This window comes from Eptesicus fuscus, chromosome 7 (genome assembly GCF_027574615.1).
Source record: "Eptesicus fuscus isolate TK198812 chromosome 7, DD_ASM_mEF_20220401, whole genome shotgun sequence".
Taxonomy (NCBI): domain Eukaryota; kingdom Metazoa; phylum Chordata; class Mammalia; order Chiroptera; family Vespertilionidae; genus Eptesicus; species Eptesicus fuscus.
The window spans coordinates 35,173,934-35,198,196 of NC_072479.1; the positions used below are offsets into that span (position 1 = coordinate 35,173,934).

Consider the following 24,263-nt stretch of genomic DNA (forward strand, 5'->3'; position numbering starts at 1 on the left):
CCTCAATTTCTTCCACCGAAAGTGGGAAGAATAAAATCTAGTGTATATAGGTTTTAAGACAATTAGAGAATATATAAAGCTCTTACTGTGAGAACCCTATAAATAATAGCTACTTGTTCACAAAGCCTCTCTCATATATTTTGAAAAGGAAATATATGAATTTTATATACAAAACAATAACACTAAGTCATAATGCATTGTATCCTCATAACATGGTTAATATTCTTGATAACCAAAGAATTTAGTTCCACAAAAATTAAAAGATGACTTTGGATCCAGAATGTGTAGAACACTGACATACTCTTTTACATTGGAAATACTGGAACAGTCTAACTATTTTGATAATGAGTTTATGATTGTGAGCATCATTGCCTGTACAAAATGGGACAATTAAAGAGTAAAGGGATGGTTGTCCTTCTAAATGTTATTGCCTTTTTTCTTAAGGTGGAATGTATGTATTTTTGGATAAAGTAAAATGGTTTAGTAGAAAATATTTTTCTCATTCACTCTCTTTTTAAATTGTGTTTTAAAAGGTTGAGGATGGTTGATATCTTTTCTCCAGACAAGTGAGATTCTTTTCTTCCTTTTTTTTTTAAATTTTAAATTTAAATTTTTTTTAAAGCTATCAACATGCTTAATCCTACACTTAACCTCTGGAGGAAGTTGTAGCAATGCTTACAGGGTATGTTTTACATCTTACTGGTCTGTCTTATTCATCTGTGTATCTCCAAAAGTGTTTAGCAAAGTGTTTTGTATATAGTTTGGGATCAACAAATATATTAAATGTTTGTTCAGTTGAATTTAAAAGGCTTCCATTTTGTAGGAAGAAACTATCAAAGCTGACCTCAGCAACATTACCCATAATAGTGACGCGTGTAAGAAGGAATAGATGAAAGAGCACTTCTATTAAAGACATAACATTCCAGTTTTTCAATGCTTAAAGTTAGTAAGTTCTATAGACAAGACTATTTTAAAACTAATTATCAAAATTAAAAAGCCCATATATTTAAAATTTCCATGCATTAGAAAGAAACTATTTTTTTCAGGAAGCATTTCAAAGCATATTAGTTTTTCTTTGGCCCTTCAATTTGCCAGGTAATATCAAATATGTTTATAAGAGCTATTAACTGAACCAAAAAAATCAGTGTATATATAATTCCTCTGTTTACAGATACTCTCTCATTTGAATGTTGGCAGGGCATTTTCATAATAGAACCATGAGTTTGTATTTGAAAAATTTAAACAGGCATCACACAAGTAAACAAATTTCTGATTAAATTTTTTCTTAGTAATTCTTTCTTCCTTTCATTCTTTCTAGAGGATTTAAATATATAAAAAAAAACCCATAAGTTTCATAGTCCCTCTAGAAAATTTATGCTACAATCTGGGAGCTATAAATGTTAGGAAATCTTTTTGAAAGAATAATGGAAAATTTAAAAAAAGTTTTCCTAATAATGTTATATCCAAACTTCAGATCTATCAGCCAAGATGAGTTTAAGAAGAAATAATAGTTACAAGGAAGATTGGTACAAACAAAAAATTTCAAAGGAAACTTGTGAAGGTTAAAGACAAAAGATAAATTCTCTCAAACTATAAAAAGCTTAGGATAATTTTAGCTATGTTCAAGTTCTTTAAGCTATAAAATGATTCCCATTAAGAAAACCCAATAGTCTCACAAAGCATTTCTAATTCCTCCTCCCTTCCACAGCCACCTCTCTTCTTTTTTTTTTTTTTAAAAATCTTTATTGTTGAAAGTATTACATAGATCCTCCTTTTTCCCCCATTAACCTTTTCCAGCTGGTTCCTGCCCCCCCTCCCAGGCCCTCACCATCCCATTGTCTGTGTCCACGGGTTATGCATATATGCATACAAGTTCATTGGTTCTGAGTAGACAAACCTTACACACTTATAGCATACTTCCTTTAGGTGTCTGTTTTCCAAGCTAATATTACCAGGTCCCATGGCTCACCCTGTTCTAGGATATTAAACTGTTTCCTATGCATAAATATGTGGATTTCCCATAATCATATCAGATATAGCATAAACTAAGCATGGATTATATTCACAACTAAAGCTCATGCTCCTTTTCCTACGTGCTAATATATTTCTGGGAAACACACCATCAACCCAATCAACAATCCAGAGATATTACTCTTTCTTCTTGTCACTCACCACCCCCAACTATTACAAGATGGTGTCAGTTCAAATATGTGAATCTGCATCACTATGCTCTAATTTTGTCTGAAATAAGAGAAAATTGTAAAAAACCTAATTTTCTTGTGTTGTTCAACCCTACTTTGTCAATCAACATAAATATATATAACGCTACCATCATAGCTACTCTGTGCTTTTTAAAGAAAGATTTATAGTGAAATATATTTATGCAAGTACATGAAGTGTAACAATACATTTAAATAAGAAAAATAATACCAACTTTCATGTGCTTATTACCTGGCATCAGAAATAGAACATTTCCAGTTTCTTCAATGTCCATATAGGCTCCTTCCAATCATATCTCCCTTCCAGAGATATCTACCATGTTGGATTTTGTGTGAAGCTTTCCTTCACTTTCCTTTATGGTTTTACCACATGAACATGCATCCCTAATTATGAATATTGTTTAGCATCACTTAAATTTGAACTTTAAATAAACTGAATCATACTGTATGTATTATTTTGTGACTACTTTCCTTCACTCAAAATGACATTTTTGCAAATCATCTATGGCAATGTACTACTCATTTTACAGACATGTAGCTCTGTTCTATCAGTGCACTGCAGTGTATTAATCTCTTTCAATACTATAGACATTGGAGTTGTCTCTGTCCTCTTGCTGTCGTGAACACCGGTGTGGTGTGCACACATTTCCTGTGCTGACAGGCGGGAGCTTATCTAAAGTCTATAGCTAGGAAGAGAATCACTGGGTCCTAAGAGAGACACAAAGGTGTCCGATCTTACTAGTCACAAACAGTTCTCAAAGTAGTTTCAGGTAAACTTTTACTTGCCCATGGATGAAAATTCTCCATTTGGTTTTAATTTACAAGTTCCATCCAGATGATGAAGCAGGTGAATCATATTTTCACTTACTTTGTTATAGGCCATTTTGGTTTTGTCTTTGAAATGTCTGTTTATGCCTTTTGCTCATTTTTATTATTACAGTCTGTTTTGTTGGTTTGTTTTTTTACTTCCCTCAATGTTACTAACCTGTTATTAGTTATACTAGAGGCATGGTGCACGAAATTCGTGCATGGGGTGGGGGGAGTGTGTCCCTCAGCTCAGCCTGCACCCTCTCCAATCTGGGACATCCCTCTCACAATCCAGGACTGCTGGCTCCCAAGCAGTCGCCTACCTGCCTGTCTGCCTGATTGCCCCTAACCGCTTCTGCCTGCTAGTCTGATCACCCCCTAACCACTCCCCTGCCAGTTTGATTGCCCCTAACTGCCCTCCCCTGCCAGCCCAGTCACCCCCAACTGCCCTCTCCTGCAGGCCTTGACCCTCCCAACTGCCCTCCCTTGCCAGCCTGATTGCCCACAACTGCCCTCCCCTGCTGGCCATCTTGTGGCAGCCATCTTGTGTCCACATGGGGGTGGTCATCTTTGACCACATGGGGGCAGCCATCTTGTGTGTTGGAGTGATGGTCAATTTGCATATTACCTCTTTATTATATAGGATGTGTTGCATATGAGGTTTCATCCAGACACTTTTCTCTTGATTGTTTTCATGTGAAATTAATTTTTCTACATATCAGAAATTTGATTTAAAACCTTTCTAGTTTTTTCACAGTTACTGGTTCTATTATTTCTGTGTAGTGCTTAAAAATGTGGTAATTAGCTTTTTGAGAATTTTGGACTCTGTTCCCATCTCCTCCTTTTAGCTGGACAACATTTTTACCTTTATTGCTACATCCTGTTCAGTTTGGGATCCTGTCCTGAAAGAGAGCTGTAACTAGACAGTTTAATAAATTCATAGGAGATTTCTCCATTCCCCTCAGACATGACCTCTGAACATTCCTCTCCTTGGCTGGTCAAGGAGATTTAAAGGTCACCCAGCTTCAGCGATCTTTAAATCTCCCCTGTGTTTTCTCCTCAGTTTCTCTGGGCTGTTCTTCTGTTTCCAATGTTATCAGATGCCCCACTGCTCCTCTCTGTTACATCTTACACACATGCTGAGGCCATGCTGGTCCTCTGGCTCGTGGCTGCTCATCCCTAATTGCTCATACTTTGGGTTTGAGATTATACCTGGTATCATCTTTTTTGGTGTGTGTAAAGAGTAATTACAATTTTTCGACTTTGCTGTCTTGTTGCTTTGTCTGTTTTTGTAGGAAATTTGGAAGATTCAAAACCTATACTTCAACCATAACTTCCTAGAATTCTATAATTTTATACTCAATATCTCATTTTAGCCTTGGTGTGTTATAATTAGTTATTTTTTATCCTCACCAAAGGAAATGTTTTTAATTGATTTTAGAGAGAAAGGAATGGAGGGGGGGAAGAGGGAGAGGGAGAGAGAGAGAGCGAGCGAGCGAGAGAGAGAGAGAGAGAGAGAGAGAGAAAGAGAGAGTTATTGATGTGACATAGAGAGTCATTGATGTGAGAGACAAACATCAATTGGTTGCCTCCCTTACACATTCAGACTAGGGACCAAACTTGCAATGTAGATATGTTCCCTGATTTGGATCAAACCCACAACCTTATGGTGTACAGAACTATGCTCCAACCAATGAGCCACCTGGCCAGGGCACAATTAGCTATTTTTTAATGACATGAATACACAGGGCTTCTCAAGTGTTTATTTCCCTTCAGTTCAGCATAATTTCTTCAATAAATACAGATAAAATTAAGAATTGTCTCCTAGATCAAATGTGCTAGCTAAGAAAACTACACTAATAATGAAAGATTGCTATAAAGCTCATTTATGTTTGTTTGTAAAAAATAAACAAAAAACAACAACAACTCCTAGGAGAGAAATGTGTACAAATAGACATGTAGACAATCTCACAGGATCAGTATGATGGCTAAGAGTTTACACTGGAGCCAGACTGCTTATGTTCAAGTCCACCATTGCTTGCTTCAAGAAATGTTGAATTCTCACAATGTAGATTAAGTAATTTTCTGAGTTCTGCCTAAAGTTACTTAAACTTTGCCGAAACCGGTTTGGCTCAGTGGATAGAGCGTTGGCCTGCGCACTCAAGGGTCCCAGGTTCGATTCCGGTCAAGGGCACGTACCTTGGTTGCGGGCACATCCCCAGTGGGGGGTGTGCAGGAGGCAGCTGATCGATGTTTCTCTCTCATTGATGTTTCTAACTCTCTATCACTCTCTCTTCCTCTCTGTAAAAAATCAATAAAAAATAAAATAAAATAAAATAAAAAGTTACTTAAACTTTAAATGCACAGAACTTTGCCTAGCATGTAGTAAGTGCTTTATAAGTGTTGATTGGATTTACCAGCTATTTTTCCACTAGAATTCTTACATTCACTAAAAATAACTCATATCTTAAATATAAAATTAGTAGAAGCATTAGAATTAGGAATCTGTTGTTTACCATGTAAATATTTTCTAATTTTATTATTTATTTATTTATTTATTTATTTATTTGATTTCAGAGAGGAAGGGAGAGGGAAAGATAGAAACATCAATGATGAGAGAGAACCATTGGTCAGCTACCTCCTGCATGCCCTCCCCACTGGGGATCAAGCCTGCAACCCAGGCATGTGCCCTGACTGGGAATCAGACTGTGACCTCCTGGCTCATAGGTTGACACTCAACCACTGAGCAACACCATGTAAGTCTTTTTAACCCAAGTCAGGTAACCTGCCCTTTCCAATGTTATTCATACTTCACTCATCACAAACTTTACCCAAGGAGAAGGAAGAGGGGGATCAAGGAAGAAGCAGGATTAGAATATACACCTCTCTTTAAAAAAAAACTTCATTCCACAGTATTAAAATGTCTTGGTGTTTGAGTAATGTGACTTAAAGTAGAATTTTAGGTTATAATCTTAGCCCGACTATTTATCACTGGGACACCTGCTGATAACTTCAATTTCCACTCAATTAAAATAAGTATCTCCTCCCCCCCGCCCCAATATTCCAGGTTGTGCCTGTTGTGCTTCATAAATAAAGACTTTTTCAAAGAGATTCATTTGAAGTAAGAGGCCTTCCTATGACTAATTCCTAATTACTGGCAGATTCACATCCCCAAGTGTTTAAAGTAATTTTCAAAAGAGAAGAAGAGATAAGCCTTTGCATGCTTCAAGGAATTTTGAACTCTCAGAATGCTGATTAATTTTCAGAGTTCTAAAGTACATGAAAAAATGAAGCTCCATTCCCATTTACTTCATGACATTCTTCATGGTTACACGAGAAAAAAATCCTAAATTAAACATTTTCATTTAGTACTGTCTTTTGTGTCCTTTGTCCTTTTAATCACTAAACCATACTTGCAAAAATTGGGAACAGAAAGTTAACTTTGTGACTCAATGTTTTTAAGAATTATAGCACAGACATCTCTGTGCCCGTTTTTTTCTTAAGGAAAACACCATTAAGTTAAAATTCCCCTAGAGTGTCTCTAGCCCTCTCTTCTTCACACCTTTCAATTATGGGCTGAGACTCCAGGGTACATCCTGTGGATGCCAACAATGGCACACTATGTAACCTGTTGAGCAATGATGTACAGCACGCCATGGGTGTCCCCCACACAATGCCCACTCGTCATACCTGAGATGAGACCAGCCTTAACACCTGCTGACCATGTCTAGTCAGTCACCTTCTGCCCAGGGAACAGAACTCTGAGTCATTCTTTAAATTTCAGCATCCTGTACGCTATCTACCATGGGAAACAGAAAATGTATAAGGCCAAGCAGGTAAAAACCACCAGAGGAAGTTTTCATATGGATTTGTATTATTTTGACTTAGTTTGTTTATAAGCTAAATATGAATGACTGCTGGTCAACATAAAACATGTGGACCACTGATGTTTATTTAAATGGACTCATTGTTGAACTCTCCAAGACTTCATTTGAAAGACTGATAAGGCACAACAATAGAGAACAGAAGTCTGAATTGGGTTTCTACTGAGGCATGAAATAAGTAGGGACGACAATGGGAATAACATTTTTTTTTTCCTTCTTAGTGAATTAAGCAGAAACTGGCCAGCTCTCATGAAAGCAATTTCCTCTTCCTCCTTGGCACACAACTGAACTATTTGTCTTGGCCTGGCTTATAGTTAGATGTGGCCACACAGCTGTTCTGGATAAAGGAATGTGGATAGAAGTCATATGCACCACTTGCAGGCTTGGTACATATGAAATATTCTAACACTGTGGTCCTTCCTTTCTTTGCCATCTGCCTTTTGAATATGAATGCCCAGCGACATTGGAAACATGGCTGGATAAAAGCAAAATTACCTACCAGCCACCTTAGTCTATTGTAGAGAGCGCCTGGGAAGGCACATGGGCATTTCTTTAAACTGTCAGCTGAGTCCAGGGCGGTCGGCAAAGCCACGCCCTGGAAACACATTCTGCCAAAAGGCAGAAGTGTTGTCAGCTGGACCTTCATTTCAGCCCAGGTGCCAGGGGTGGGTTTTATTATGTAAATCCAGCCAAGCACCAGGAACGAATAGGAAAACTTCCTGGTATTTGGGGGTATAAAATAAACACGCTGCATCGGCTCTGGGTCACTGTCTCTCCATCAGAAGAGGGCAGCGGTCCCACCCGGTCCCAGCTTTTTCCTTCTATCTCTGTGTCTGTCTCTTTCTTTCATTTTTCTCAATCCCCAGCCACCCCTACTCAGGAACTGGACCCGCTCTCTAGCCACACTGGATGCAGAAAAGAGAGAAATATTTACAGTCTATGAAAGACTATATAGTGCACATTCCCCAACTGAAGGTCAGAAACACCAGTGAGGGTTTTATATGAAGGAGAAATAAACTTCATGTGAAGTTACTGAGATTTTGAGATTTCTCTGTTACAGGAGTTAATGTTAGCTAACAGAGTCCTGTAAAATTCTTCTGAGTATAGGTATGCCTGTAATATACATTATTATATGCAGAGAGCAGTTGTTTAAGAAACTACTTATCTAAGAATGTATACACACATACACGTGTCTATACATTACTATTCATTTACTGAATAAATGAGCACATATAAAAACACTAGGGAAGGCCCTGTGTCTAATTATCAAGCACTGCACACACAAAGCCTAAAATGTTGCTTGATTCATAGGATGAACTCGAGAAAAAATTTCAATACATGTAGGGTATCCCAAAAAATGTATACACACACTTTGAATAATTATAAAGGCAGTGTTTATTAAAATGCATTTCATTTTCAAAATTGAACTATCAGCTGTTAAAGTGTATATATACTTTTTGGGACACCCTGTATATACATACATACACACATAAGCTCATTACCCCTCTTCTCTCCCTATTCTTTTCTGAGAAGTCCTCATGTCTCCCATAATTTCTACTATCTACTATATGAGATCACACCCTCCATTATATCTCTATCCTGGACACTAGTTTAAGTTACTTTTGCTTTATCCCCCTGTAACCATGCAGAAACCTTATTTTCTTTAATCTGGCTTTTTATTTTGATATTTTTTCCCCTTTAACTCAAACTGGCCTCACAGGTGAGGCCACTCACCCCTCTCCTGGCTCACCCACCTCCCTCTCTCTCCAGACAATGAGGTGCTGGTCAGCATCCAGTAGTCTTACAAGCAAGGTCTTGGGTCTACTGACTATTGGGACAGAGTTTTCAGTCAAACTAAACATAATATCTTGGCTTCAGTTGTGTTTTAGCTCCAGAACCAGCAAAGCAGAACAATCCCACAGAACAAACCCTTGTGAAGTTGGACAGAGCATCTCCATGGCTGACGTCAGGACCAAATGCAATCATCCATCACCCCTACCCTAGCACCAACCAGTCAGTAGACACCACCACCCTAACTCTGTTAGTCACCATGATTAATGATTTTCCCCATAATAACCCATTCCCCAGAAGCCATCAGGGAGCCAGGTCTTTGAGCATGAGCTACCTGTGACTCCCGGCATAGTGCCATCTCCTTAATAAGTCTTTTTTTTTTTTTTTTTCAGCTGCAAACTCCTGTTCATGTCTTATTGGGCTTTGATGTGCTCAAGCAAATGGACCCCTTCGGTCTGGTAACACCCTTGTTTCCCACTCTGCAATTTTAACTCTGTACTTATCATCTCTCTTTGCTTTCTCACCAGAATAAAAATATAACAAGTTCTATCTGTGCCTATTTTCTCTAATGGTATCATTTTCTACTTCTTGTGATTATAAAATGGGTATCTTATCTGAATTATCTTTCTCTCTTACTAGTATACCCTCATGAGCCGCCCATCATTGTGTCTGTAAAATTTTCCTTTGTGATACCTCCTGTATCAATCCCTCCCCCCTTTCATCCCATATTTCTGGCCTTATAACTTGGACCCAAGTTCTTGTAATAGTGCCTGAAATCTATCCCCATAGTTTCTTCCCTCAACCCATTTTGCAGATTTCCCTTAAACTGGTCTTTCAAAACCATCATCATCTTCATATTCTGCTATTAGTAGGTAATCTTCTCTAAGACACAGTGCTTTCCATTGTGTATAGTACGTACTTTAGACCTCTCAGGTTAATATTACTGAGGCCTGTCACAATAGTTCCCGTCTCTCAAATCTTATCTTTAAATATTCAGATTCTATGAATCTCAGTCAAGGGAAAAGTAATAGAATGTCATCTAATCCAATTGTCCCTCTGCTTTGAAAATTATAGTTTAGTCAAGGTGGCCAAATGACATATCTTCTGCAATACTTAGACTTTTTCTTACAATTTTTATATTAATATATGTCTCTCTTCTCTAGCTATTTGAATCTCTCTAGGAACAGAACTAAAGTGTTTCCTTTTCTTATTCATTCCGTTCTATTTCATGCCAGGATTTAGTGCTTTCTCTTTATTCTGAACTCTCAGCTCAAATTTTATCTGTATGAACCTTTTGAAATTACACATTGCACTGTGGATGTCCCTTGATGTCTGAGTTAAACTGCTCCCTTGATAAGCCTTCTCTCCCCAGAGAAGCATGTTCCCTGTGTGTAAATAAACACAGTCAATCCTCATTATCCACCAATTCCACATTTATGAATTTGGCTCCTCACTAAAATGTGTAGCCCCCAAATCAGTACTTGCAGCTCTTCCATGTCCCTCACGGACATGCTCAGAGCAGCGAGAAGTCTGAGCTTCCCGTGTGGACATTGCCGACGGAGGTCAAATAAGGTGACTTTCTGCCTTCTTGTTGCAGCTCTCCTACTGCAAAAATAGAAGCGTCCTTTTCACAGTCTAAATACAGCCACTTTTTTCACATTTTTGTGCCTCTATTGGAGATTTTGCTGTTTAAAATGGTCCCTTAAATGTAGCACCGAAAAGTTGTCTTGTGTGTAAGAAGGCTGTGATATGTCTTATGGAAAAATATGTCTTACTTAAGCTTCATTCAGGTATGAGTTACACTGCTGTTGGTGTGAGTTCAATGTTAATGAATCAACAAATATGTATTAAATAATAAATAAGGTTTCTTTCAACTGAAATACACATGAAACAAGATTATATATTGATACATTGATGGAAATGTTATGGCCAAAGGCTCAAAGGAAACTAAATTTGTATTTCCCCTAGGGGAGTGATTCAGCATTCACTAATTCAGTGTTTGTGAGGACTTTATAGAACATAACTACCACAAATAATGAAACTCACCACATATGTGTGTGAGTATGTAGATATATGTATATATACATGTGTGTGTGTATATATGTATATATATGAATTATATATGTGTATATTTATGTATACAATTAGATCTTCATCCAGTGGTGAATATAAAAAGTAGATACACATATGTGCCCCCATGTAAAGAAATAGAGAAAGGAAAGAGAGGAGGATGTGGGAGGGAGAGAAGAAAGAATGGAGAAGAGGGGACATACAGAGGAGAGAAAGTTCATGCCTTATCCTTATGTTGCCATCCTGTCCCTGAACTGGATATTCCCTTCTAGGTGATGTTAAATAGTCATTTATTATAATTATTAATGATTATAAATGTAATTCCAATGATGATAAACTTATTGATTACTTATGTTGTGACAAGGTTTGTGCTATGTACAATTTTGTGGGTTATTTCCTTCATTCCAAATAATTTTGTGGAGGTTCTGCAATGTTATCCTTTTTACAGGTGACAAAAATGAATTTGGATAAACTAATCTCCAAAGGAGTCCACAGAGAGAAAATTCTAGAAAGAGATTTAAATTAGGAACTCTGACTCCAGTGGCAACTCAATTACTTCCTACCTTAATTGACCATAATCTGTCTCCCTAATTATAAATCGTTAGAAACTCATGTCAGGAGGCTACCTGGAATGAACTGGTAGCTGTCAGGATATCAGAGCAGAGCTATGAATCTGATTTCACCTCTTTTGTACTTTTTAGGTCTTGTCACCCTTCAAACAAGCTTCCAGGAATGAAGTCAGGAAGGGTTAGTCATGTAGAAGAATGATTTCTGACACGGTCCTCTCAGATGTATAAGGACAAAGGAAAGGTCAAAACCCAGACTCACATGAAAAAATATAGTGAGGTTAATTGGGAAGCTTGTCCTTGCATTAACAGAGCCTGGGTTTTGAAGTCAGACACACCTGAGTTCTAATGCCAGTCTGGTCTTTCCTGAGCATAAACAATTGGGTCCGATTAGGATCAATTTCCCTATCTGTAAAACAAGCATGTACAAAAATACCTCCTAAGGGCTGGTGGTGGAAGGTTAAATGAATCAGTATCTTTAACAACAGTGTAATAGGTAACAGGCAGTATTCAAAAGGGCAATTACAATTGTTAATAAAAGTTCTATTAATAGAACTATCCTACTGCCTCCATTGAGGCTCATCGCAGATTGAACTAAATATTCCAAATTGCCAAAATACTTTAAGAGTTTTATAATCACAACATTTTTTGGGGAATCTAATAGGAAAGATGAGGAAAACAGGGATTACGAGAAAGAAGGAAATCTGATATCATCACAACAAATAGATGGAAACATTAAACTCTAAAATGCTTTTCCCTCAAATTAGATTGGAGTTGCAAAATTTAAGAGTGCTAGAAAATATTTGAACCTCAAGCAAAGGCAGCTTTGACAAGCCCCCGAAAATCAAGCAGCTCAACAAAAGTCCTGTCTCCTTCCCTTGTCCTTCTCTACGAAATCTCTTATTTAAGAAGCATGTGAAAGATCACTCTGAAAAACACCGGACACATGTTTCTCTGAACCAAGAATAGAAAAATTTAATGGCTTGTAATGAAAAGATTTTATAGAAATTTTAGATATTTTACTTTCCATGAATGAGCAGAAGAGAGGACCTGAATACCCCAACGCCTTAGATTTCTCACATTTTCTAATGACTTTGTGAACTAAATGATGTGCTCTTTTTATAACCAGTGCATCTGAGTGGACCACTTTTCCTTTCTCCATAGTTCTGTTAGAGAGCAGGACCCAGGGTCACTTACCCACTGTTGATGTCATCCGTCCTGAGACTTTTCCCAAGGATATCCCCATCACTCATATATCCACCCACATCGACTTCAGAGGACATGTCCAGGTCACTGCTTGCTTTCTCACTCATGTCAATTTGTGACATGTTTCCCAGCCGAGAGACAGCAGCTCGACGCAGAGGCGTCGTGTACATGAACCTGGAGGGGTCCGTGTGGATGAACCGACTGGTACCGCTGCGAGGATAGCCAGCGCCCAGGGAGGGAGCATCCCCAGCTTGAAGTCGGGGACACGCCTGGCCCAGCCTCCAGGTCATGGGGGTGGGACGGCTTGTCAAGTTGGGTATGGTCCTTCCATTCACTTCCGTTGTCACAGTGCTGTCAAATGTTGTCTCCAGGGTGCTGTCAAGTAAAATGGAGAAACAATGCTACTATGGTTCACATGGAGGCATTGACCATGAAGACACAAGACAGGAAAGGCCAGAATTCAGAGTCATTTCTCAGCAGAATGTTATTTTCAGGAAAGCCAAATTATACATTCATAATGCGATCCTAAACACCTCGTTAGATGTTAAATTGCGGGAAAGGGCATTCATTTGCAGTTTTTTGCATTTTTGCTTTCAAGAGAGAGATAATCATTAGATTTTAGATTAAAAACAAACAAACAAACAAACAAACATTGTTCCACATTCTCAACAAACCTTGAATTTACCCTATTCTGGAAATTATCTACAATGATATTTGAAAGTCTCTCTATCACTCTTTCTCAGATGCATTTCAACAGCAACTTCTGGAGGCATAAAAGTCTGATGGTGGTAGTTTCAGTAGTGAAATCAGTTTGAATGGGAAATTACACTGAAAAAAGGTGGATAGGAGAAAAAAAGTCCCCATGTATGTGCTGAGAAGTAACCCTTTGGTTGTCATGTAAAATTTGAGTGAGAAAATAGTAAAGGAAAACTAAAATTCCTTCTCTCTCTTTATAAGAAGTTAAATGCCTGATGGTAATTTTTGTTCTTTACTGGCCCCAAAATATGCAGAATTGAGAAAAAACCTGTGGCTTATCTGGGTCCCACGAAGACTGGACATAGTCTCTTCTAAATTCTGCCTCAAGTCTGCTATGTTTTTCACTGTTCTCATTCTTCTTGTTTCAGGGTCTTCACCTAGAGAAGTAACACAATAATTCACTTATTATTCTTGTCATTTACTGTCCTGAGAATAATTATACACATATATAAATAAAATAAAATCTTTTCCTTAAAAGTAAAATGATAGGTAGGAAATTCCAACTGATTATCACCTAAAAAAGTATAATTCTTCTTTCTACAAATAAAATGTGAATAGAAACAAATGTAATGTTACAAGTAATAATTCAAGGTGGAGATAATGCAATAATACTTTATAGGTCTATGACCTTAATCACTGCAAAATAAGAGAGTCATTTGGAAATGCAGTGTATACTACTCCATGTTACTGAGCTTAATTTAAAAATATGACCTTATTTAGACCCTAGTTATTTCTATAATTACCTGGTTCTAAGTGTACTCAGAATAGTTGAGACAAACTTGCCTATGAATCAAGTACATATGTAGAGTCTGAGATAAGATAATAGTATGGAAGCCTTTTCTAATAGGAACAATATCTTTTTTCACCTCCTTCATTTTAATTTTTTTTTCTTCAGATACAATGGCTTAGTGCTTTCTCTTAGTTCTTCCTCCCCTTGTTCAATGAAACCCTGCCTGGCAGTTCTGTCAGGGGAACATCCAAAGATTGCCACACTCCTTGCTTAAGGCAAAGGTAGTCATGGGCGCATCGGCGCTGCGCGGCACCTGGTTACAAGTACAGTCTTCCTGCTTCCGCTGCACTGAAAGAGGTCAGTGTAGGTGCCACCGGTGTTGGCCATCTCTTGCTCACAAAGTGCCCCCTGGGTCATGGCGATCCTCAATTCCCTCAGCTCACCACTGACCATTTCCTCTGCTGTCATCTTGGCAACGAGGCCGGCAGAGATGGCCCCACGAAGCATTGCCCGCTGCAGGGGGTTCCTGGGGTCCTTGAGGTTGCTGATTCAGCTGTGCACATGGTTCCAGTACTTCATGTCTCAGCTCTTGAGTTCCTGTTAGATATCATCTTTGATTTCTGATGCCATCTTGACAGTGACTCCATAGTCCTTGTCACCTGCCATCAAGGCCTCAGAGAGCATCTTCACACACTATCCAGGACAGAGTCCCCTGTGAGAGAGCAGGGTGCCAGGAGGCAGATGGAGGGAGCACAGGTGGAGCTCAAGGGGCTGCTGGGTGTTTGGGGGGGTGTCTCCACTTCCGATGTGCCATTTTATCCTTCCATCGATGGCTTCTGGGCCCTTCCCCTTGCTTTTTCCTTGGAAGAGAAAGGCCTGCCTCTGGCTTCCAATTGAAAGAGTCAAGCCCATTTTCTTTCTTCTTGGCTTCTTCTCTTTCCTTTCCTTTTTCTCCTTTGGGGGGTCCGGGGGAGTCCACTAGCCACTTCCAGTTTTTGATGAGGACTGTGGCCAAGGACGCCACTTGCTTATCTGAGCTGTGCTTAGCCCATTAATAGGGACACCAATCCTGGTTGTCTGAGTAACTGGTGCACATCTGGCAGCTGTTCCGCTTCTTCAGAAGGTGAAGGCTCCCTTCCATGTTCATCCTAGCTACCGTCTTCTCCAGCTTTGGGGCGATTGTCAGCAGCTCCTCTTCCTGGCCCATGTTGGCCCGGGGGCAGCAGTGGGGCCACTGGGAAGGAGGCACAGAGGCAGAGGACATGCAATCTGGCCAAGGCAATACCTGTTTAAGTCTTTTATTCTACTACTCATGGGCCAAGACTTACAGCACTGGATAGCTTTATTTTTCATTATGTCTCCACTTTCTACAGGGAACAAAACATACACCCACATGTGACACTAGAGTTCCAGTAACGTCATAGGCCGAACTGACAATGTGCGTAAAGCACATGGGACAAACAGCTCCGCCAGAGTGACAGATGCCGGCCTTTCACAACCACTACTGTCATTTGGGGCAGAGGTGCCACTGAACCATTAGTTTGTGGCCATGCAATACTTCCCAGGCCAGTGGCCGTTTGAAGCTAATGTGTCTGGATAATAATAACATGGCAAGAGAGTAGAGAAAACAGCTTTTATTCTGTTTAATTTAGGCTCAATGAGATGTCCAATGATGAGAAAATGTAATAAGAAAGAAGAAAAGAAGGAATTCGAATGAATGGATTAAGAGGGGGCAAAGTAAAGGGAAGGAAGGGGAGGAACAGAAAGCTGATGGAAGTAAAAGAAAAAGAGAAGGAAAAGTGAAGTTAAAAAATGGCATACATTAAATTCCACTATGGAAACTGTCATATAGAAACACAAGATGCATATCTATAATCTGTTTTAAGAGTATAGTTAGATATTCAACCTGTTAATTTTCTTCCACAGTATTCACGCTAAATGCACCGTCTAACACTTATAATTGTAGGGTGGGGATTTCAGAGACTCTCTCGCCTTATCCCTTAGCCAATGAATGAGCTCATTTATGTCTCACTATGGAGCCGGCCTGATGCCCCGGCCTGAAACCTCCAAGAGGTTTCTTCCTTCCCAGTAAAAGATTATCCTTCCAATAGCAGATCCATCTAAATGTAAAAACATCTCTAAGGACGGGAATAATTTGCCTCCCTTTAACTTCCACCTAGGGTCCCAGCGGCTCTGAAACCAAATGAACAATTTGACATGATCTTTTCCATGGCAGTCACTCACATATTGGAAGACAGCTCCTGCTAATTCTCCTATTTTCTTCTTCAGCCAAATATTACTACACTGTTCATTGTTCCTCATTCTGGATGGTTGCCAAGACAACCACCATTCTGCTGCCAGTCTATAAATCTCTTCCTTTCAATTTACAAATTAGTCAAATGATTAAAATATGCTTAAAAGCATTATGATTCCAAACTTAGGAAGTACTGAAAAATTTCCCTAGAGTAAATCTATTTTTAACCCTTTGCACTCACTTGCTTTTTTCTCGAGCTGCTATCGATGCTAACCGTGTCGAGTCACACTCGACATCCGAGTGCAAAAGGTTAAGAAATAGTAAAACACATGTTGTGCCCTCATGCACATGGCATAAACCTTTCCTGCACTGATTCAGGTCACACAATCTCTAACCTTATAGATTAACATTCGTTTAAATTAAATTAAATTAACATTCAGAACTCTAACCATATTCTCCCTGGAAATTCTTTCAACCCTTCTCTTCATAAAAATAACACAGCCTATTGGGGAGATGGCTGGAAAGAAGTCTACCTTTGACTTCTAAATAATCTGGCAGAACCCTGAAGAAAAAGGAGTGTTTTGTAAGGAAAATCTTGACCGGCAGAACAACAATATTATTATATCAAAGGAAAGGCAGAGGTAAAGAAGATATTTTATTCAAAGTGGACATAGAAACGGCGAGGAGGCAGATTTGAAGAAGCACTAAAGCCTATGCTCATAAGATGTCACACAGTGTGGAAGCCTCTGCTTCTCGGCGATGGTAAGAGACGAGAAGTCTTAAAGGAGGACAGTACTGAATTGATCCTATTTTGCAGGGAGAAGGGAGTACAAGCCGCTGACCTTACACAAGGTCCTGGCATACACCATTATATGTCCTCTATCGCCGATACCCTTCCCTCTGGGAGAACTTTTAAGTGAATCTCAACCGCTTGCCAATTGGCATAATATTAATTACACTGATATTTGAGAACTATGTTCAATATTTGTTTTGTATACACTTTAAGAATATTATATTGTCAGATATTCAATTTTACCAATTTTTTTTTCACATTTTCATCTTTAAAAAATTCCTCTTCCAATCCAACAGGCATCTAAGATCCTTGGAGTCTCCACTTGAATCCATTTCATTATTTGTTTGCATAGTTCCCCTCAGGTTTCAGAACCATAACCCCCCCCCCCTTTGGTTTGTCCCGGCATGATATCCACTCATGACACTGCACCACTGATAACAATCAGACCAATGGACCTTTTCCTCCCAGCACTTTATTGAGCAAAACATAACTGCTTCATTCATGTCATGAAAGATAGTAACCGAACTAAAATGTGTTCCAGTACATGTTCTCAATGACCTACAAATACAAGATATACTTAAATGCACTTACAAATCCCCTAAAGATTGCTCAGGTCTGAAATATCCTGTAAATTTGTATCCAAATAACGTCTAGAGGACTGAGGGTGGGGAGGAAATTACAATTTAAAAGGTCAAATGTAAAAAAGGCACACGAAAAAAAGAAACTCAACATTTAATTACAAAAGTTAGCAGAAAATTGCATAGGAAGAATTTACTTAGTCACAAAAATGTTGTCTCCCTCTCACTTCCATAATCTCAAAGCCAAATAGGATTCCTGAAGGAAGCCTCATAAGTATCAGACACAATAGTGAGGGCTTACACCCATTTTCCAGAACAGTATGTTCTGCAACTCACGTGGAGTTGTTAATGTGTGTGCAAACTGCTCTCTCATGCTTGTCAGGTCTCCTCTGTGAGCAGGGCACAGAATAACAGGCTCCATTTGGTGCTTCTGCAATTTCACTTACTGGCAGACAGACCGTTTAATCTGTGTGGCCCTGCTCTTATTTTCTAGGCTTTAATTACACACATTGTAATTAACACTGCCAGCACTGTCATGTTTTAATAGGAAATCAAATTACATCTGAAAGAACCTGATTCAGAGAATGATGTCCTCGACACCATCCATATTACAAATGTTATTAGTTAGAGAACAGCTCCCTGATTTATTTTGAAAAATAACCCTAATTTTGTGGAGGACCTCAACAGTGATTTGGACAGAAATTTTTTTATCTCATCAGTTACCTTATAAATATATTCTTATAAAGAGCTACGGTGCAGACCCTTGTCTGTCTGATTTATTAGGATATCCAAGAGTGAAGAGTTGAAACTCAAGGAACCCTGCCCAAAAATTAACTTGGAAGAGGCCATTTTGAGCCAGAAGCAAAACCTAGTCAGCCACATGGCAGAAATCCTGAAATTCCTGTGGGCTATGGGCTTGCAAATATCCACCAACTTAACATGCATCAATTATCTAGGGAATTGCATTGGGATGCTTCATTATCCTGCTATGATTATTCATATCAGAGCTATTTGAACAAAACTCTTCCTCCTACTTTCTCATTTGCATTTTTGAGTACTGGTATAAGTGGAAAAAATGGCTTAAAGGGAATAATCCCACAAAGTCAGTAGAAGCTCACTTTAAAAACCCTGGAATACACAGACTTCTATTGAGAGTCCCTCTGACAGTAATGCTCCAAGTTACTTATGCACAGAAAGGCATGTGTCATATATACACCCACCCACAGCATGCTATACCTTCACGGAGCAACCAACCAATACTGTCTGGGGAGGCTCTCTGTTCATCTTTGAAAACACTTACATAAGAAGTACTTAGAACATGACAAATGCTCCCATTTTAAAGGCAAGAGATGAATATCATCGGATTTTACAGTTCCCGAGGAGCAAAGAAAGGAAAAGATCCTTAAGGGTCAGGACTCCCTGCCTTGCCTTTGTACTGCACACGGGTCTGTTGGGCAGAGCAGTTCACGACAGAAATCACACAATGGTGCAGAAGCAAATCTTCAGCCTCTGAGCACCTGGTGTATTCAGATTCAGAAATCACCATTTCCGCAGCTGTGGACACATTACTCTTTTAAAACCAAACTAACATTAAAAATTGAGCAGTAATTGCCTCTGCTGTCTCTATAAGCTTTGTGCTTCTAAAGCTGGCTCACGAAGATTCCAGAAAAGCTCATACAATATCTCCTTACAGAAGGGCCTACAGAGAGAATAAAGGCAAACCTATATTTAGCATCAGTTGTATGAGTCAGAAACGAACAGATAACTGGTTGGGTTCAATTCTTTCCAATTTCAGGAGTCCTCTGTGAAGTATTTTGTGAAAACACACATTGACATAAAATATGAGTTTAATGGTTTAGTACTTGTGGATTTTTTAATAAGGGACTACCTATGATGTAAATACCCTTCGGTAAAGCACTGAATTCAGGTATAAAAATGTATCTAGTTTGGTTATTCAGGCAAGTGCCAAACTGGCAGTTAAAGTGTAATCACAAAACTAAAAAAATGACTTCAGACATCTTCATATCTAGTTAAAGATTATTTCAGAAGTTACTATTGAGAGCCCTGTAATCAAAAAGGCCTAGTTTGTAAAGTATAAAAGCAGTTCAATTATCTACATAGCAGTTTAAATGTACACACACTTAGGAGCATTTTTTTGCCAACCACCGGAAAAAAAAAAAAAAAAAAACCACACACAGAAAACCAACACCCCAAAATGTATGTGAGTAAAGCTGTCAAGAGAGGCCTCCGCATTTTTGAAAGTGTTACTAGATTCATGGTGCTTGTCACTGAGGTCTAGACAAGGGCCACGTGCCACTGAGGCAGTAGAGGGAACACCTGACTATACAGAAAATTTACTCCTGAGGCCCTTCCTTCTTCATTATACGCTGGGGTGAGGTTCGCTCGAGAGAAGTTGAAGGAAAAGTCCCCAATAATGACTAAGTAAAAAACATGTTTGGAGTCTTAAAATATTAACGCTTACTTATGGATGTCTAGAATGTACTGGATGCCAAGGCCAATAACGCCCAGGGCAGATTGGTGCTATTTACTTTCTCCAAATAAACTTCACCACTGGCTATCACAACTCAGCTTTACAAAGAAAACAATCTCAAGAAACAAGGAATTTAAAAAAAAAATGTTTTTTTGAGTAACTACAGTTTAAAAACAGCAGCCGGAAGCATGGAAGACATCTGGCTCATGCACATGTGCCGCTTCTTAAAATGCCATCCTCATGTTAAGAGCAGACCTGACTTACCCAACAAGTCCGTGTAAAGTGCCTGTTCCAGGTCGCCCAGCATGGTCAGGATCACGTCCTCGTCCAGGTGGGCTGTGCCTTCCCGCAGGCAGCTCTCTCCCTCCTCCTCCGCCCAGCTCCTGCTGATGCTGCTTGGCTTGGAGGACCCGTTTTCATCCTCAGACCGGCTATCTTCATCACTCTCACCTTCCAAGCCTTTCCGGGAAGACCAGTCCCCCAAGCTCTCGCTGCCTGACTGGCTGGCAGGCAGGAGGCTCCAGGCCCCCGAGCCGCTGGTGTGGTACAGAGACTGCACGGACCGCGAGAGGAACCTGGACAGCGAGGGCCTCTCCGCGTAGTGGGATTCCCTCTGGCTGGCTTTTGCAGCATTTCCAAACCAGTTGGAAATGCGCACAGTGGGTCTCCTCTCCCCCTCGCTGGTGAGGGAAAGATTGGTCAGCGACTTTTGTTTCTGAAGGCAAGCTCCCTTCCTCCTCACTTCTTTGCCTCGAAACACAGAGAGTTCAGCCGGCCGCTGCATGGTTCTTCTAGTGGTTTCTTCTTTTCAGTGGGACTTCACATCGTCTCTTTGCACTGAGATGGCATCTGGCCTTTTTGGTTTTAATTAACACATGCACTTCAATAAAAGCCCAGGCAGGCTCAAGCGTTCACATAAGATTCCAGAGCGATAGCACAATTAAGTAGCTGGCCACACTTGAGCTTGCTACATCAGTTCCTGAATCAGCAGTACTTACAGATATTTTGCTGGAACATCTGAAGCAGAAAAGAGTTCACCAAAGACGCTGCTCCAGCTGAAAAGTAGCACAGGAAGCCAACTACGTTTTCCCATCTTCCTCCAATCGCAGGTCTCAGCAGGGCGATGGGTCCGCATTTCCCTCTCTTGCTTCTCTGCTCCCAAACGCGAGCTAGTGAAGCACCAGCTATGTCTCTTGCTTTTTTTTTTTTTTTCCACCTCTCAGCAGCCCTTCACTGATTTAGGTCTGCAGCCCCTGACTCTCGATGAGCTGACAGAGCAGCATGTACAGCCTCTGCATCAGAGCCCCGTAAGAGCAGAAATTAAGCACTGATGCCCAGCCCTGCACGAGCGTCTCGCATGTTAGTATTCCACCTGCATTCCCAGATCTATGGCTCTTCCTTGCTGCTGCAGTGGATGCTGCTGGCTGCCATGGCAGCAAACATAGTGCTAAATTAAACCGGAGACACCGACGCGCCTGTCCAGCCTCAAATGCCACAGGTTTCAAAGCCACGGCTGAATGAGAGTCTGTGCTGTTAACCTCATGCACATTTAAATCACTCTTGGCCACCCGGTCTCAGAGGCGGACACACACACTCACAAGACTCACACACACAGCACTCACTCCCCGACACCGAGAATGACAGACTAATTCTCTTTAGCTCCAGGCAGCTGAAGCAGGCAGAGCTGCCTTCTGAATGTTGGGATTTGTGCTGTAAAAGCACAAATCAAATTCAAGAGTGTAAAGGACCTGAAAAACGGAGCATGACATTCCGGCTGGCAGATAATGCTTTAAAGGAAAAGACTTCACTTCATCTTGTACAAATTCAAGGGCTTTTCATTCTGAGCTATTTAGGAAAATCCTAATGTAACAACAACAAAAAAAATTATGACTTCTTTCTATTAAAAAATAGCAAACAAAACAAAACACATACACAAAAGGTTTCCCCCCCAATATTTTTACTCAAAGCATGAAATGGAAAGTTTATGGCCAAGTGTGTCAAACATAATGATGTGATAAAAAACATAATATGTACAATATATCTTTTGATATTGAGCATTTTTCCTAGTCTAGTCCATAAATCTACTGCCGCATAACCAAATTTTTAATATTTTGATAAAAACAGAAAATTAACTAAGATACATTTCTTGCATCTATCCTGTACTATACCACAATCCTGAAATTCTGATTTTAGGAAAACTTTTAAAATACTTACCAGGTATAGTAGAGACAATATTGAGAGCTAAGGGGAAAGTATTTAAAGAAAAACCTTTGAGGTTTTCTGTCCATAAGCATTCTTTGTTAAGAGGGGAAAAGTGAAAAAATATATAGAAATATTCACATGTCATGGAAATTGTTTATAAATCCCTATCATTGTCTGCACTAATATGATTAAATTAATTCTGATATTTCACCTCAGAAAAATCAACTCCTTGAAGTACCCAATCTCTTAATTACATAAATTAGCATGTTGTTGTATATTGCCTATACTGTTAAAGATTATGACAATCTACTTTGCAAGGTTAACTATTCCTTATGCTCAGGCTCAGGGCACACCATCCCTAGATCAATCTACACAGATGTACAAAAGGGAATCAGTGATTAGTTGTGATAAAAAAAAAATTTCAATTAAACACACAAAACTGTAAGTTACAAATACTGATTCTCAATGTTTGCTCTTTAAAAAAATAAATTATACTTATATAAAATGAGTTCAAATAAAATGAAGACACAAATGTCAAATTATATCAATGGATAATCACCCTTCTAAAAACATCATTTTCTAAATATTTTTTAAGGATCAAAATGCCACTTCTATTTGGATTTCTAATCAGAACTTTTTCTTTATTTTTAGTAATTGTGACTCAATGAATCGCCAGGCTATGAGATCATGGTAAATTTGGTGAAGTTCTAAAACTTCAATTTGTCTGAAAGGTACTACACTAGTATATTGTCACGTACTCTGAAGTTTTACAGATTCACAACCAGCGAATCCTTATGCTTTAAATGTCAATACAGTTAACTTTCTGTCCTTTTTTATACAAGGGTGCTTGTGTACCATTCATCTTAGGCCAGTGGTTCTTAAACTTTAATGTTCACAACCTCTTGGAGGGCTTATTAAAATGTAGCTTGCTGGGCCTCAGCCCCACCCCTCCTCACTCAGTGGGTCTGAAAGGAGCCTGAGACTTTGTTTGTCCTACATATTCCCAGGTGATACAGACATTGCTGGCTATGGGACCCCATTTTGAGAACTATTAAGCTATGACTAGAGTTTTTCAACTGGGGGTGATTTTTAACTGGCTCTCTCAGCAATATCAGGAGATATTTTTGGTTGTCATGTCTGGGATGTGTGATGCCCCTGACATCTAAATGGCAGAGGCCAATGATGCTGCTAAACACTAAACATCCTACAGTGACAGGACCCCGCCACACAATAAAGAATTATGCACACTACAATGTCGATAGGGCCAAGGTTGAGAAGGTCTGGTTTAGACTAAGTTATATTGAATTGACAAACTTAGAAATTTCAGTGGCTTACAAAAAAAAACACAACAACACAAAGATGCACATTCATGTCCATTCTATGTAGCCTGCCTATTTGATCCAGGTACCCTTTATGCTAAGATCCAGGCTAAAGGAGCAACTCCAATCAGAGACATGATCTCATGAGCGAGGGAAGACATGAGCAATCCAAGCAATGGCTTTGAAAGCTTCTGCTTGGGAATGGCCCATGTCATACTTCCACTCACATTTCATTGACCAAATCAAATCCCATGGTCCACCCTGATTCAATGGGGCAGAAAATACAATCTTCCTGCAGGGCCAACCCTGAAAGCGTTTGGCTAAGGCTAATGGAGCAAGTAAGGAGGGGCTGGTTATTTTAAAGAAATAACCCTAATGGAGAAAACATCAAAATAGCAATTTTTAAATTTTTTTTTATTTTTTGCTGAAAGATATTGTTGTCAATTTGTGCTAGGTGTACTGGTTAATAATGGCGGATTTTGTAATAAAAGAAAACACAATAATTTCAAGAGAATCATCAAAAGTGCTTTATTCAAAGTAATATCCATCACTAGCTACACATTTCCCCCATCTTCAGGTAATTTGTGGATACCGTCC

The 24,263-nt window shown here is 39.3% G+C and overlaps 1 protein-coding gene and 1 pseudogene across 2 annotated transcripts in view; both read right to left on the reverse strand.

Moving 5' to 3' along the window:
- Window positions 1-24,263, reverse strand: part of NAV3 (neuron navigator 3) — a 359,287-nt gene that overhangs the window by 150,178 nt on the left and 184,846 nt on the right. For both annotated transcript variants that reach the window (XM_054718827.1, XM_054718826.1), the window contains exons 10-11: window positions 13,568-13,676; window positions 12,535-12,918 (exon numbers count right to left, since the gene is read on the reverse strand). In XM_054718827.1, coding sequence (XP_054574802.1) covers window positions 12,535-12,918; window positions 13,568-13,676 — 493 coding nt within the window. The remainder of the gene's footprint in view (window positions 1-12,534; window positions 12,919-13,567; window positions 13,677-24,263) is intronic.
- On the reverse strand, window positions 14,265-15,236 carry LOC103288105 (transcription elongation factor A protein 3-like; annotated as a pseudogene).